This window comes from Polypterus senegalus, chromosome 10 (genome assembly GCF_016835505.1).
Source record: "Polypterus senegalus isolate Bchr_013 chromosome 10, ASM1683550v1, whole genome shotgun sequence".
Classification (NCBI taxonomy): domain Eukaryota; kingdom Metazoa; phylum Chordata; class Cladistia; order Polypteriformes; family Polypteridae; genus Polypterus; species Polypterus senegalus.
The window spans coordinates 84,280,377-84,298,031 of NC_053163.1; the positions used below are offsets into that span (position 1 = coordinate 84,280,377).

At 36.0% G+C, this 17,655-nt stretch overlaps 1 protein-coding gene across 2 annotated transcripts in view; it reads left to right on the forward strand.

Annotated features, from left to right (window-relative positions):
• The window catches only part of si:dkey-251i10.3 (uncharacterized protein LOC553498 homolog), a 41,405-nt gene that overhangs the window by 5,184 nt on the left and 18,566 nt on the right, over positions 1 to 17,655 (forward strand). For both annotated transcript variants that reach the window (XM_039766042.1, XM_039766044.1), the window contains exons 3-6: positions 2,620 to 2,690; positions 6,851 to 6,915; positions 7,295 to 7,443; positions 16,753 to 16,908. In XM_039766042.1, coding sequence (XP_039621976.1) covers positions 2,620 to 2,690; positions 6,851 to 6,915; positions 7,295 to 7,443; positions 16,753 to 16,908 — 441 coding nt within the window. The remainder of the gene's footprint in view (positions 1 to 2,619; positions 2,691 to 6,850; positions 6,916 to 7,294; positions 7,444 to 16,752; positions 16,909 to 17,655) is intronic.

Sequence of the window (17,655 nt, forward strand, 5' to 3'; positions counted from 1 at the left end):
ATTTAATTATTCCGATGACAAAAAAACATTACAGTGTAACTAAGCAATGAACACTTTGTGGACACAATAATTAAAAAAAAAAACAAAACTTTTAAATAATAAAAAGTTGAAACTAGCAGATGAGAAATTGTGAAGAAAAAGATCAACATTAAGAGAAGCAAGAAAGCCTGCAAAGACAAACTAGAATTGTGTTTTACTTTTAGATGTATTTGCTTAGCAGATGCTTTAATCCAAAGTGACTTACAAAAGAGGTTAACATAATAGAGTGACATTAGTCTGGGTACTGTTTGGGGACAAGTGTTATAGGATAAAAGTACCATATTTATCATCACCAGCAAAGAGCTCAGAATAAAATACAAGAGAGATACAAGTCCCAGATTTACAAAAACTGCAAAACCATTATCGATTAGACAGATATTCTCTAAACAAGAGTCTTCAAATGCTTCTTTAACACATTGAGAAAGTTGGAGTTTCAAATAGAAGTGGGCAGCTCATCCTACCTGCCAGGAGCTACACATGGAAAGAATCTGGACTGAGATTTGACACACGAAGAGGTGGCATCACTAGATGCTGTTTATTAGCAGATATGAGTGAAAGGAGATTAGGTCCTCACAAGTGCCTCCACATATATACAAGTGCAGGCCCACTGACCACTTTGTAGATATGCATCAAGGATTTAAACTACAGGAAGCCAGTGCAGTGATTTGAAGAGAGATGTGACATGCCTCTGCTTTCTGAATCATTTGCAGCGGCTAGGTGACATTTTAATAATAATAAGCAGTGAAAATACTACAAGAATTAGCAATTACTATCCATATACCCAAGAGGCACTGTTTCATTATAGCTGTTTTTTGCATATAATTTATATTTCTGTTGCAGGTTTAATTCTAATGACTTACCTCTTGTTTTGAGCAATGTGGTCACAGTTGCTGAAGATACTGAAATAATTTATATTTATGACTAGACAAAGCACATGTTCAATATGAAATAATTTTTAAAAGGGTACAAATATTTGCAGACTTTTAGAAGATGGTTAAATAAGCAGAAAACACAAGTTCTTATGTTTCTAAAAACAGTCCAAAATAAATTAATAATAATCTGTGTCCAGTTGCTCTAATGGCACCAGTACATTGCTTTGAGCAGATAACTGAGAAAATATGTTTTCTTACATTTTTTCACTACTTTGGGATCTGATTCAGTATGACTGAGTAGCTACAGATTGTACAGGTGTTCTGATAGTTGCTCTTTATACTAAACACCATCTTTGAACATCTGGTTTAAGCTTAAAATATAGTAAGTTTTTATTTTTAGATTTTAATAAAACTTTCAATACTATCTTTTGATTGAGAAGTGGGTAGAATTTGGAGTTAATTGAAAACTTGATTACTTTGTGTGAAATGTTGTTAGTTGTAGTCTGCAAGTAAGATTTAGCCTTTCTTAAAAACTATTAACATATGCACATGTATATTTGTTTCCTGTCTCCATGTATTGAAATTCTGCACATGAATAAATATAGAGTTTTATCTCTGTCTGTCTATTTTATAAATATTCTAATAATACAGTACTGATGTTTTCATAGTAGAATAGTGTAACCCAGAAACAGTTACCAGTGAAGGATCAAACTTTATTAAATACAGTATCTGATAATTTTTTAAAGTAAATATAAAGAGAACAAGCTAAATGGATATGGAATTTAGAAGGAAGAATGATAGTTAAATTATAATTAGAAACTTCAGTAAAGCCTATTTTATTGTATAAAGAGAAAAAATATTATTGCATTTCTGTTTGTATTCTTTGTATTAAAAGGTTTGCATAATGTAAAGTTAGTTTTTCTTTCACTAACAGATTGACTGGACAGAGTACATTATCACCACAAGGTGCTTTACATAACAAAAAAATTATACACTTCCAAATAAATAGTCCTTCTATATAAAAGCGGTCAGGATTGTCCTTCCGTCCCGTGAGTGCTATGCAGGCGTGGAGTTTCACACGCCTCATCCATTTTGCAAAGCACGATGGGATTTGTAGTTTCGTTTTTCCAGGTAAAAGATGATTTTCTACTCCAGACTGTGCGATATCTTCTTCTTCTTTCTTACTATATAAAAGCGGTCGGGATTGTCCTTCCGTCCCATGAGTGGAAAGCGTAGCGGTATTCCGCTTATCACAGACTTACTACTTGCAGCTTGTGGTACGCAGCGACATGATGTGAGCAGAGTCCTGGTGCTCCCATCGTTCCCTTGCTTTTGTGTGCGATGCGCTGGAAAAATAGACAAAGTTATTTCTCCGGAAATAATGTTGATGGAGTACAAATGCCTCACCGCGTAGTAAATATCAGGGGGGGTTCAAAAGGGCTTCCTCAATATAGAAAAAAAGTTTAAATTTCGTCACAAAAATAACAGAAACTACGAGTATTAAAGTAATACCGCTCAAATGCAATATAACCAAATTAATGAGTTTGTATACAATATCAAATTGATCTACATATTGAATTGCCTTGAAGTGGTCAACTTAAAAGTCGGTCGCCTTAAAAGGCGGGTCAGCCTAGTATATACTAAACGCTGACATGATTTTGTAAAGTGAGCATTTTAGGTCTTATTTGTTATCATTTTTTGATTTCAGGGTGAAAGTGATGATGAGAGGAAACATCAAAAACTTTTGGAGGCCATTGGTGCTCTGGATGGGAAGAAAAAGTAAGTTTTTATTAAGCAGATCTATAACCAGTATACCATGTATGTCTTGAATACATGGTTATTGCTCTTTTTAGAGCTAGTTTTTATCTTAACATAATGTTTTTATTCAAAGAAAAATGTTTTTATTTAGGCTTATCAGCATTTTTTTGGGTAATACTTTAGATATCCACTATTATCAACAATTAACTGTCTGTAAACATTTTATTAATTATACAATTAGAAATAAAACAAGTATTAGCAATATTTAGATAGTTTCTTGTTTTTAAACATGCAAACATTTTCCCCCAGCTGCCCATGATGCTTTATGAGGCAGTTGTGACATCATAGAGCTTTAGCAGCCATACACAGAAATTTCACACAGGCATACTGTAAGGTCATTGCAGTCTTCTTTGCACATGTGTGATGCCACTAGGGATGTCACAATACCAGAATTGTATTATTTGATACTAATACCAGGAAGATTTTCATTATACTCCATACTTTTCAATACCACTGCAAAAAGAGAAAATTAATTCAACTGCTTTTTATTAAAAGTCCTGTGCCTCCATTATTAAAGTGAACACTATTGTGCCGTTTTCTATAATGGAATATAAAATGTATAAATACTAAGACATTTATTTATTTGGCTGACACTTTCATCTAAGGTGACTTACAACATTTACGACACAACTGGTTCAATTTCTTTTGTTTTTCCAAATGGAGCACAGACAGGTGAAGTGACCTGGTCCTTCTTGGTCATACAGTGTCAGTAGTAGGGTTTGAAGTCCAAAGCCTGAACCGCTACACCGCTTTGTCTGCCAAAAACTATGCCTCACTACCACTGTATGCCCTTTAAGAAGTTACCCAGTTATCATTTAAGTAAACTAGTATTGCCATTCATAAATATCAACATGAACTACCTAATTTAACTTACTATGTGTACATTACAAAATTATTCTCTATCATATTCTCTTCAGTAACTGAAAAATACTGCTTATTAAATGTAAAAATTAAAACATTATATCTATACTGTTGAATTAGTGAATTCCAAGAAAATGTACGATATTTTAATTTAAAGAAAAACATTAAATCTGTTTTTGTAACAACTTGCTTCTAAACATGCTTTGTCAGAGAGTCACTCGGTTAGGTTTGTAACATTTGCTATTATATATTTGTATCCTTAACTGGTCTGAAACAAATTAAAGATTATCATATGAGTCATATTCATTCAGTTTTAAATGTAATAAAATTCTGGAACTTTAATTTTTCAAATCTTTCCCTCCTTTTAGTATTTTTTTTTTTTTTACATTTGTCAATGTTTAATTTCCTGCATGAAATCAATCTTGTCAGCTTTACATTAATCTGGCTTGGCTTCAAAAACCCAAATGGATGACACAATTGTAGCATTTGTATATCTGTATTTAGCAATGAATTATGTTGTTTTGCCCTTTCTGCTAACTGGTATAAATAAAGTGCTTTGAAATACAAAAATATTTTTTTCTTTTAGTATTAACAATTGGAGCAACGTATTTCATCGCTATCATAAGGAAGCCAAATTGCCACTTCATTTAAAAACTCACATTGGGTTTTGCTTGCTACAGCTGTTTGCACTGGCAGCATATAATTCATGGTGCAGGCAACATTTCCCTTGCGACCACAGACTGTACAAAACCAGTTAGAGAATGGATGGAAGCTTAAAACCTCATCCATGGACACATTCGACATATTCAGAGAATGAATTCAAAGCCTCTGTTCTTTTTATAGTCGGTGTAGGACACAATATTGAAGGACACAATATTAAAAGGCAGTTCATCGCTTCGTCGTTTTATCTCCTTTAATAGCATTGCTTGTACTGAACAATTAAAACTTACATCTGATGAATCATCTCATTGCGCTCACAATGTACGCATGAAAATATTTATGAACTAATTCTTTAATGAGAAAATGGCATTAACAAAAGCCTATGTGTGTTTTGGCTGTTTTTAAAATAATAAGCACAAAATTATCCTGTCTTGAAGATAAAGTATTTCTGGACATGGCTTATGGTTTTATTTTTGACATGTTTTGATGTGGTGCTGTATTGTCATCACTGTGAGCCATTTTTATATGAAGTTCTTTTTCACATTTTTCTCACTTCTTGCTTATATTTGTTCTCCGGAGTAATTCATCTACTTGCAGGCACACATGAGTCCAATACCAAGTGTCATTTGGTAGTACCCATTGTAGAAGATAGGCCCCAGACACAGGCAGACACCGTATGTCCAAAATGCGCACGTTTTTATTATTAACGGTCCTGCACACAACACAGTGCTCCAACACAGTATTCCGTCCTTCTTTACCTTTCGCCGCCTCTACTCCTCTCTTCCCAAGCTTCGTCCTTTTCCTCCCGACTCTGGTTTCTGAATGGAGTGAGGTGGCCTCCTTTATAGTGCACCCGGAAGTGCTCCAGGTGTCCCACGATTAACCTCCGGCAGCACTTCTGGGTGTGGCGGAAGTGCTGCTTAGGGACCCCGCTCCTCTTCTGGCAGCACTTCCGGGTGTGGTGGAAGTGCTGTTTTTCCAGACTCTGGAGCTGTCCAGGTGCCCCCTGGTGATGACCACGGACCCCCAGCGGGTTGCGCTTCAAATATGTGGCCCCGATGTAAACCCAGGGGCTGCCCTCTCGTGTCCCGGGGAAAGTACTCCTGGTAGTGCGTCCATTCCCCCAGTATTCTCATATAAAGGGCGCCCCGTCCGTGCAGGAATCCCCGGCCATCCATCATAACATACAGAAAAAAAAAACTGCTAATAATTCTAGTAATTTTGCTGATTACCCCAGTATGTATAGGCTGGCATGCTGTACCAGCAGTTCCCTTTATTCTGCTTTGCGAACCAGAGCATAGTGGCACATCAGAGATTGACCTCCATGGGGACACCTTAGTTCTCCTCAATATTGCATGTTTTTCATCACTAAGCTGCAAGACCCCCACCCCCCTTACTTTGAAATTTATGTATACTGTATAAGAGCGCTTGACAATGAAATCCAACTTCAATTTATTTGTATTTTACCAAATCATACAGAGTAAGGAATAGGCAACAATATAGGAACTACTGCATGTATGAAAAGAGGTCACTTGCTAATGATGTCATCTTTGAGTCAATCCTAACTTTTCTACATCCATTTCCCATCTTATTTTCTATGCAGCTTGCCACCTTGTCTCTTCTTCCTACACAGTTTTTCTGGAATGTCAACAAATTTCAAAAAAGTCAATCAAAGTACTTTTAAGATTTTGGGGTGTTTAGTTTTTCTATTTTTTAATTTTTTATCCCTAAATATTGATACATCACAATATGCTTTCTTAGCAGATTACCTACCGGCCTAGACGTATCTGTCCTGCCAAATTTCAGCTTTTTAACTAAATGGGAAATAGTATTTTTGTAGATGTGTTAGTGAGTCAGTCAGTCAACTTTGCATTTTATGCATGTAGAATACCTGTTTGTACTTTAAGATTTTTTGTTCATTTAAATGCGGGGTTAGGGCATTTTCAAAGAATACAACCTTCCAAAAATTTGTTTTTTTAACATGTTATATACTCCATGTATTTACTAGTGATGGCTGAGAAAAACTCTTAATCTCATACAGAATGGAGAATTTTCTAATACAGTATCACTTTAAGTGACCAACATTGACAACAGCAAACACTATCAAAATGTCCATGAAAAATTTTCACATTACTCTAATTGCCTAATCCACATGTGAAGTCCAGTTGTATGCTCACAATGTCTCAATGTTTGTACAAAAATAATGTTAAATAGACCACTTCTGGGAAACACATCATGAACTAAATTAAATGTGCTCAGAAAAGAACTAGAATTTTAATGATTTAAGTTTTATTTTTTCATGTACATTTCACTGCAGTGATCATTAGAAAGCACTTTAGAAAACAGACATGAACACAGCAATATTCTCTACTACATAACGTGGTTCATCTGGTTATATGTTATTAGAAAGGAATGAATGAATATTATTGCTAGCATTACTTTTTACTTCTTTTAATGTAGTGAGCATAAACTTTGGTTCTGTGTTTATGTACAGCATGTCTTTTGCGTGTGCTGTGTTCAATATTTAAAATGATTTTATTACATTTTGAAGCAGTCTGCAGAGTGTGACAATGATTTTTTCATATGCTTGTCCACCTTAGGAGGAAACTGGCAGAAAGGTCAGAAGCAAGCTCACAAGTGTCAGAGTTTGCACTAAGTTCAGAAGGTAAGTAATTGCAAAATGAAAAAGCTTGATTTCTGAAGTTAATTTATAAAGCTATACCTTAATTAGTTATAAAAATACAATACGCTAAGTATTAAAAAAAGGAATACACATTAATACAGTAATTTCTTAGCAAATTTAGCTTCAGCCATGCCCTATAATAATATACTATGCTTTTTGTATAAAGTAAATCAGCCTTATTGTAGAAGGAATTAGGTTTTGCTTATTTTACAGGTAACAAGTTTTATGATCAGAATTTCACCTTCTATATAGAACAGTAGATATCTAAACACCAACTGACCAACTCAGAGTTGAAAACATCATGTTGAGAGGGAAAATGAATAGAATGTTGTTATTTATGTAACATAACGTGTTATTTTAGGTGCAGGAGAGAAGATTGAACTGTCTGATTTGCTTCACACAATTTGTTCCTCAACTCCATCCCTTTCTTCTGTGAAAAATCAACTGAAAGTACTCCAAGGGAAAGAAAAGACATTAGATCTTCCTTTAAGTCGCCAAGAGACTGAAAAGGTAATGTACAATTTGTGCGGATAAATTATGATTTGTTTTTTTTGGGTATGTGCCAGATGTGAGTGGTCATTCTTTACATTTTTTTGTTGTGGTACTGTCCTGCTCCACTGACAGACTGAGGAGATTGTTTCTTCCCCACACTATGCGACTCTTCAATTCCATCCCCCATGGGGTGCGGGGCTAAACGTTAATATTACACAATGTTATTGCCTGTTATACCTGCCTTGCACTCACATCCTGGCATTTTTTAACTTGCACTGTATTTTATCACTCTAAATATTGTTTTTATCAGTATGCTGCTGCTGCTGGAGTATGTGAATTTCCCCTTGGGGATTAATAAAGTACCCATCTATCTATCTGTTGATCGATCGATCGGGTGGTCCAGATCTAGTTATGCAATTTTCATTACGCTATAACTTAAGTTTATTACATAGAAAATCACCCGAAAAATACCAGACCATTGAGAAGTGTGTGAACTGATGACATGAAGAATCGTCTTCGTGCTGAAGTGGAATCGTCCACGCATAAATCAGTCATCCAGACGATCTGGATCTGCATAATTAGATCTGGACATACATACATGTATGTATGTATCCATTTATGTATCCATGTATCCATCCTTCCTTTCATGTTCTTCCTAAATGACAATAGATAGCCTAATGCACTGTACAATTAAAATAATTAAGGTTTTCACTTATGGAGATTCCAGCAGTGTTATTGGCTACCTCAGTTTAGAGGGTATCATGTACATAATACATGTCAAAACTGAAGGGATGACACCTGGGAGTATATGGTTAAAATGTAATTATTTTTTTTTTTTCATGGGCTTTTACCTTTTAGGAAGCATGATTTATCCTGAAGGTTTTTAAAGCCTACAGAATATAGGCTGCAGGAATTTCAGGCACATATTTCAGTCCAGACATGTTTTTTAAATGAGGCTAAATTTTACTATAACTGCAAATATTAGTGCATTGAACTACAGAACTTTACTTTAGAGGACTGGGAAGCCTGAAACTGACTTTCCTTAATAAAAAGCATTATTTTTCTTTCACAGTATGTTGTCCTCTTTGATGTCATACTGAAATGTATTGGCTAGTCCCAGTTTTAGAAAGGAATTGATGAAAAACACGGTGGTATGAGAGTCCTTCATTTTAATATTTTTTAACTTAAACAAGTTCTGTTTTGATTTGGAAAAGGTTAATCAGGCACATCTACCCACCATAGAAATGGGAAAAGATAGAGGAAGAAGTATAAAACTGCTATTTACCGTATATACCCTACATACACATACAGTCATATGAAAAAGTTTTGGAACTCCTCTTAATTCTTTGGATTTTTGTTTATCATTGGCTGAGCTTTCAAAGTAGCAACTTCCTTTTAATATATGACATGCCTTATGGAAACAGTAGTATTTCAGCAGTGACATTAAGTTTATTGGATTAACAGAAAATATGCAATATGCATCATAACAAAATTAGACAGGTACATAAATTTTGACACCTTAACAGAGATATTGCATCAATACTTAGTCTCTAGACGTCTCCTATAGCCTTTGATGAGTGTCTGGAATATGGATGGAGGTATTTTTGACCATTCTTTCATACAAAAACTCTCCAGTTCAGTTAAATGTGATGGCTGCCGAGCATGGGCAGCCTGCTTCAAATCATGCCGTAGATTTTCGATGATGATCAAGTAGTGCTGGGCGGTATGACCCAAATTCTATATCCTGGTATTTTTCAAAATTATACCGGTTTCATGGTATTCGATGGTATTTTTTTCCCCATGTATACGTAGATGTTAACCACATTTTCCACTGCAATTACTGCAGAAGACTGGCTAAGAATAACCTATTCCACTGTCACGAGCATTGTACATAAAAACATTTTAATGTGCACACAAGTATTAATACAAGTTTGCATGGCCCCATAAAGTGATAGTTTTCAAGGGGTTGGCACTAATGAAGAGATGGAATCACATTGCATGACAGATGCAGTCAAAATATAGAACCTTTTAATTAAACAAAGTTTGCAAACAACTTAAGCTAAAATTTTGACAACATATTTTCAACCATCCAAAGAGGCATTTAGACTTAGTAAAATATTCAGAGGTGCTTGTCAAAAGTTGTATTGCACTGAACATGTCTTAGAAAAGGAATAAATGGTGAATATTTTTTGATTGATAGATAGATAGATACTTTATTAATCCCAAGGGGAAATTCACATAATCCAGCAGCAGTATACTGATACAAAGAAACAATATTAAATTAAATAGTAATAAAAATGAAAAAAATTTAAATAAAATTAATGTTGGCATTTACTCCCCCGGGTGGAATTGAAGAGTCGTATAGTGTTGGGGAGGAACGATCTCCTCAGTCTGTCAGTGGAGCAGGACAGTGACAAAAGTCTGTCACTAAAGCTACTCCTCTGCCTGGAGATGACACTGTTAAGTGGATGCAGTGGATTAGTCATGATTGACAGGAATTTGCTTAATGCCCGTCGCTCTGCCACAGATGTTAAACTGTCCAACTTTAATCCTACAATAGAGCCTGCCTTCTTAACAAGTTTGTCCAGGTGTGAGGCGTCTTTCATCTTTATGCTGCCACCCCAGCACACCACCGCGTAGAAGAGGGCACTCGCCACAACGGTCTGGTAGAACATCTGCAGCATCTTACTGCAGATGTTGAAGGATGCCAACCATCTCAGAAAGTATAGTCTGCTCTGACCTTTCTTACATAGAGCATCAGTATTGGCAGTCCAGTCCAATTTGTCATCCAGCTGCACTCCCAGATACTTAAAGGTCTGCACCCTCTGCACACAGTCACCTCTGATGATCACAGGGTCCATGAGGGGCCTGGGCCTTCTAAAATCCACCACCAGCTCCTTGGTCTTGCTGGTGTTAAGGTGTAAGTGGTTTGAGTCGCACCATTTAACAAAGTCTTTGATTAACTTTCTGTACTCCTCTTCCTGCCCACACCTGATGCAGCCCACAATAGCAGTGTCATCAGCGAACTTTTGCACGTGGCAGGACTCTGAGTCATATTGGAAGTCTGATGTATATAGATTGAACAGGACCGGAGAAAGTACAGTCCCCTGCGGCGCCCCTGTATTACTGAACACAATGTCAGACCTGCAGTTCCTAAGACGCACATATTGAGGTCTGTCTGTAAGATAGTCCACAATCCATACCACCAGGTGTGAGTCTACTCCCATCTCAGTCAGCTTTGTCTCTAAGGAGCAGAGGTTGGATGGTGTTGAAGGCGCTAGAGAAGTCCAAAAACATCAAAAACATTTTGTAAACCAACTACACTTTCTGTCAATGTTAACCATCTCTGTCCACTGACACATTAAAGTGACTTTCTAAACAACTCTGCCATCATTAAACTGCATAATATTTAAACTAATAAATAATAACAATAAAATAAATAATAGTACAACTTCCATTAATAATTCTATTACTTCAAGACTTCAAGCCCACATGCATTACACAGTATTCACCAAATAAAAATAAAATAAAACAAGTGCAACTTGGTGAGACATCTTTACCAACTGAACCATCATTAAGGCAAATTGCATTAATATAGACCTTGATTCAAGCTAAGCTATATACATAAGTAATAAAACTGCAACTTGCATTTATAATGCTATTTGTGGTATAGCACTACGGAAGTGTATTAGGGCCACAGTGAAGAAAAAAAAAAACTATATTTTGAGAATAAAGTTGGCCTGTTGACTTTATCCTCGACATTTCCACTTTAATCTTGATGCTTATATCGAGATTAAAATCGGCATTTCCACTAATTCTGATAGTTTATTTTGTCATTAAAATAGAATGTCGTAAATTAAACTTCATCCTAAAATCAATGTTTACTTTACTAGATTTTCTCAAACCCTGTCATAAGTTAATGTAGCACATTAAATGCTTTGTGTTAAGTGTTCCCCGACCCGGTTGTTAATCGCTATGTTCTTCTTAAACTGACTTCCTCCGCACTAAGAGGAGACGCAGGCAGGGATCGCCGCACAGAATACATTCATTTCATGATATTCCTGCTCTCTGAAAATTTAGAATGCTAGGATAAATACTTGATATCATTTTCATGATGAAATGCATTAAAGCAGGTATTAAACATGCACAGGAGTGAGGCATTAGTGCAGCTGCCTCGCAGTAAGGGGTCCCCAGGTGTACGTTCAGTGTAGAGAAATGTATGGCAGGTGTTACAAGGCTTCAAAAAACTAGATGTATGAATGGTTATCGCACAAGTTTTACTTAAATATTGTGTAAATGTTGGGTTTGTGATCTGGTGGTCAGAGACATGAACACAGAATTAAATATTCTTCTCACTGGGCTTTCTTTATTGCATGCATGCTGTCTCTATCTGACGTACCAAACCCCCAGTTCCTATCCTTCCTTTTTCTTTCTCCACATTACCAATCACCACACGATAAACATCTTTGTGAAATTAAAACTAGTTATAAACTTAGACCACGGAGTGTTCAGAACTTTAAAGAAATCTTTGTATACATGTTTAATTATGCCATCTATTCAGGATTGCACCCATCCCAGCAAGCATTGTGTGGGAGGCAGGAGCAAATTCTGAACGAGGCGCCAGCACATCGCAAGGTGAATACGAGCAACACATAGACTAGCAGGGTCAATATAGCATAACAAAACTCCACATCCTACATGACTTTGAAAGGAAACTGAAGTACGCCGAGTAAACCCACCAGAAAAACATGCACATTCAAACCAGGGAATACCCGGGACCCCTTTGTTGCAAGGCAGTAGTGCAACCTCCACGCCACTGTGACCCCACATGATTAATACATTCTTTAATGCATTTCATCATGAAAATTATATCAAGTACTTATCTTAGCATTCTAAATGTTCAGGGAGCAGGAATATCATGAAATTAATGTATTATGTGTGCTGCTTGCGCCTCTTAAGTGAGTTAAGTCAGTTTAAGAAGCACGTAGCGATTAACATGGTTCCGGGAACACTTAACACAAAGCATTTAATGTGCTACATAACTTATGATGGGGTTTGAGAAAATCTAGTAAATTAAATATTCATTTTAAGATGAAGATTTGTTTACAATGTTCTACTTTAATATCAAATTACGGGAATAAAGTCAACATGTTGACTTTATTCTTGAAAACAGCAAGATAAAGTAGAAATGTCGAGAATAAAGTCAACATGTCGTCACAGTATTACACAGTACCAAGGTACATTACACAGTATTGAAAAAAATAAAACAAGTACAACTTGGCTTGCAGTATTATCTAGTAGTATAGAAACAGTATTCACACATTTGAACATAATGGTCCACATCCGACCTTGTAAATCCAAAGCATCTCCAGAAATCAGATGTGACTCCCTTTTCCTGCAAAAGTTCTTCGGAATGTTCTCTGTCCATTTTCACCGTGCAATACCTCCACATGTACTTTGTTGCATGCCTGTTTAGCAGTGTAGCAGTGAAAAAGAGCCCTCGTGCAACACCTCCACTAACACATGTACTCCGTTGCATGTGTGTTTAGTGGTGCAGCAGTGAAAAAGATCCCCTCTAAACAGTTTCCCGCTGCACCACATTCCGAACGTTGTTTAGGCAATTTAAACCAGTGTTGCAGTATAAGAAAAATCCATAGCATAATAAAAATAAAAAATGGTTTTCGGCATGAACCGGTATACCGCCCAGCAGTATATTCAAGAGAGGGGACTGTAACGGCCATTCCAGAACATTGTACTTCTCTCTGTGCATGAATGCCTTTGTAAGTTTCGAACTGTGTTTTGGGTCATTGTCTTGTTGGAATATCCAACACCTGCGTAACTTCAACTTTGTGACTGATGCTTGAACATTATCCTGAAGAATTTGTTGATATTGGGTTGAATTCATGCGACCCTCGACTTTAACAAGGGCCCCAGTCCCTGAACTAACCACACAGCCCCACAGCATGATGAAACCTCCACCAACTTTGACAGTAGGTAGCAGGTGTTTTTCTTGGAATGCGGCGCTCTTCTTCCTCCATGCAAAGCACTTTTTCTTATGACTAAATAACTCAATTTTTGTCTCATCAGTCCAAAGTACTTTGTTCCAAAATTAATCTGGCTTGTCTAAATGAGCATTTGCATACGACAAGTGACTCTGTTTGTGGCGTGAGTGCAGAAATGGCTTCTTTCTCATCACCCTGCCATACAGATGTTCTTTGTGCAAATTGCGCTGAATTGTAGAACGATGTTTAGATACACCATTCGCAGTAAGATGTTCTTGCAGGTCTTTGGAGGGGATCTGTGGGTTGTCTGTAACCATTCTCACAATCCTGTGCGTATGCCACTCCTGTATTTTTCTTGGCCTGCCAGACCTGGGTTTAACAGCAACTGTGCCTGTGGCCTTCCATTTCCTGATTACATTCTTTACAGTTGAAACTGACAGTTTAAACCTCTGAGATAGCTTTTTGTAGCCTTCCCCTAAACCATGATACTGAACAATCTTTGTTTTCAGATCTTTTGAGAGTTACTTTGAGGGTCCCATGCTGTCACTCTTCAGAGGAGAGTCAAAGGGAAACACATCTTGCAATTGACCACCTTAAATACCTTTTTTAAGGATTGGTCACACCTGTCTGAAGTTCAAGGCTTAATGAGCTAATCCAACCAATTTGGTGTTGCAAGTAATCAGTATTGCGCAGTTAAATCGGCAAAATTACAAGGGTACCCAAATTTTTGCACAGCCAGTTTTTCACATTTGATTTAATTTCATACAACTAAATACTGCTTCACTAAAAATCTTTGTTCGGCAAACACCCCAGTACTCAGATGTTCCTAGGAAATGAAAGACATACCACTGTTATCTTTTTTTGTTTAAAGTAGAGTAAATTATTATGCAGGCTGAGAGGGGTTCCCAAACTTTTTCATATGAATGTATACACCACACCCTTGTGTAACCTGCCAGTAAAAAAATTCCTCCATAACCCGCACGTGTGTTCTTTTACTGAAAAGAATATAAATAACCTGAACAAATGAACCTGTAATTAGCGATAGCCTGCATGCGCAAATTATTGCACTATTTCTGTTGTGTTGCTTACCATAAATATTTTTCATTACTACAGAGTTGTCTCAAAATAAATCCTATCCTTCATATATAATGTCATTGATATTTTGCCAGTGCTGAAGAATTCTTTTCTGTCTCAAAACAAAAAGTTTCACATTACTAACCAGACCCCTCATTTACATATTGAAATGGCTTCTATCTTGCACAATGCAGTTTTCTCAGCTTTCCTCTTCTGCACGTTCTTTAACTGTAGTTATTAGGTGGTGAAGGTGTGTGAGAGAGAAAGTTACCTAATTAGAAAATGGTGGTGATAAGGCAGTTAGACTGCTCAGGCTGTGATGGGCAATTTAGCCAGGACATCAGGAAATATCCTACTCTTTATGAATGATGCCTAGGGATCTTTTGTGACCATGGAGAGTCAGGAATTCGGTTTTGTGTGTCATCCAAAGAACATAACCATTTTTCCAGCCCAGTATCCCTGGCAATTGGGATCTACCCACAGACCACAGGATTAGCACCCTCTGTTTTCCTCACCAACACCTCTTCCAACAGCAACCTAAGCTTTTCCTAATACTGGGAGGGACCAAACATGCTTAACTTCAGGTGGATCACTTATCCTGAAGCGCATGTGGTATGGCTGCTGGCTGGTTTAAGTTTTGTCTCATTTGCTTTAAAGTTTTGTTAGGCATTATTAAATTAATTGTCCACTGACAAAAAAAGCACACTCTCTTTACAGAATATTTGTAAATTGCTTTAAATAATGTTATCACAAAGAAAAAAATGCAATTGTATTGTTGAGGAGATAGCTTTGTGTAGAATATCTAAAAACTATTATAAAATGAGACACACACAGCAGGTACACTCCCCTCGTAGACTGAAATAATTAACAGTTACTCATACTTGGACATTAACAGTTTTATATGCACTGTTACACTAATGAGGAAAAAATATCACCGATCATTGCAAAGTTCAGTTCTTTCACTTGTGAGCTATTGACTGATTGTGCCTTAATGTATTTAAGAGAAAGAATGGGAGGGAACAGGAAGATTTTTCTGTAGAGGAATGTTTGACCAAAATTTAAATAAAGAAATAAAAGTATTGCGAAATGTGATGGTTAATAATGACAAAGCAATATGTGAGTATAAATAATTAAATGTGTTGCAAAATATATTCTGTTGCTTATTTTTTATGTATTTATTTCTTGTTATTTATTTTCGTGACATGAGTAAAATATGCCTTGAAAACTAAGCTGTTATTTTCACCCATCAGAGTTAAGAGGGTGGGTTCTAGTAAGTAGGTTACTCATTTTATGTTGGGCAAAATAGTTAATATTAAACTGTTTGCAAATGTTTTTCAACAAATTTACAAGATCATTCATAACATCCTTTGCAGACATTTTGATCAGAAATGCAAAGGATTCTCCTGAAAACTTTCCTGGGAATGAATGTCATTTATATCCTACTGAAACAAAACAGGTCTAGAGTATATTAGGAATATGGTAATTTTGGGACATTCTGTATTGGTTTCACCGTTACCCAGAGAGATAGTGTTGATGGGAGATCACTTTTTACCTTTTCGTTGTGCATTTTCTAACTGTTATACGAATCATTTTTGATAAAACCACAATTACTAGTTTTTTTTTTTGTTATATATAAATCTTTATATAGTAGTAGTCCAACATACGTTTGACCTGGTTAACTGATTATCTTCATTCTCAATTATTTTAAGTGCCAATTATTTCAGTAATATTTAGTTTGAGATGAGCTAATAATCTTGTGGCAAAGTTAATTTTTGTTTAGAGTAGTTGCACACATCAAATACTCTGAACAATAAGTATATTAGAAGTATTTGTTTTAGAATTTATGGTCTAGTCATATATAACATTTATGGGTATACAGCAGAACTGCTACCTAACAGCTCCAGAAAACCAACTTCAAATGGGGGACTCGTCATTGTGTATATAAAATTTACAAGTGATTCTTGGCCTACATAGATTTTCTTCTCATACATGGTTCCTTCATATATGTTAATGTATTGTTTATAAATTTGCATTGTGTGTGTATGTATATTAGTGATGTGAATGACTTGTGCCAAGATCTGCCAGGGTAGGCTCTTGTTCCCTGAAAAACTAAGATTATACAGGTTTAGGTAATGAATGAAGCATAATATAATGTTGAATAATTACAGTTTCACAGACTTTTAGACAGAGTTGCATTGGGTTGGGGTGGTTGGCTTTTATATGATGGAAGTACTTGTTCTCTCAACAACAGATTCAGCGGACTGTGGCCTATGAGAAGACTTCTAAGGAGGTTGATCGTTGGAGTCATGTGGTGATTCAAAACCGGAAGGCAGAGAAACTGGTTTTTCCTTTAAATGAAGAGCCTGTAACAGTTAAACCTGTAGAGCAAATCTTGACAAACTGGAAGGTAAGATGCTCTGCAGTTATACTTAAATAACACTGCTGCTGTGGTTCTGTGGGATAGTACTATAGCAATTATTGCAAAACAAACAGCACACTTCACTTGTAACTTTTTGATAGTTTATACCCTATTATAATTTAATTAACTACCAGTAAATACAAATTATTTAGCATACCAGATGTAATAAATACAAAATGGTATAAATTGTTTATTTGATGGTTACCCAAATTACTATATAGTTTTATAGTCTGTCATTATTGATCATTAAAAAAAATCACTTGATGAGTTCGTAAAATATAAATAAATCAGAGCTACTCTTGTGTGTATGCCTTTAAGTATTCCTTAATGCTCAGTAAATAAAATATAGAAAACCACTGTTGTAGTGTACATAGCCTGGATGTACAGTATGTCAATAATGGCATAACCAATAGTTATCTAAGGTAGGGACATCATAGTTTTCAGTGATGCAGAGGAAATTCAGCGTAGCCATTTTTATTGCCCTGGAGAGATTTGCTTCTTCTGCTACTGTTTTGAGTCTTTTAGTGTCTTGTTGGGGGGTAATGTAGTTGCCAAAATTACACCTGTCTGATCAGTTCTGTTTTACTAGAGTTCTTTGGTTTTTTTTTTTTCAATTTAAAACTAGCAAGGTTACATTACTCTTTAAATATCAAATTTAAATTTTTTCAGTTTGTTTGGTGAAATAGAGACATACCAAGCATTTTTCCATTATTTAATAATTTTCTAGGAGAGGAA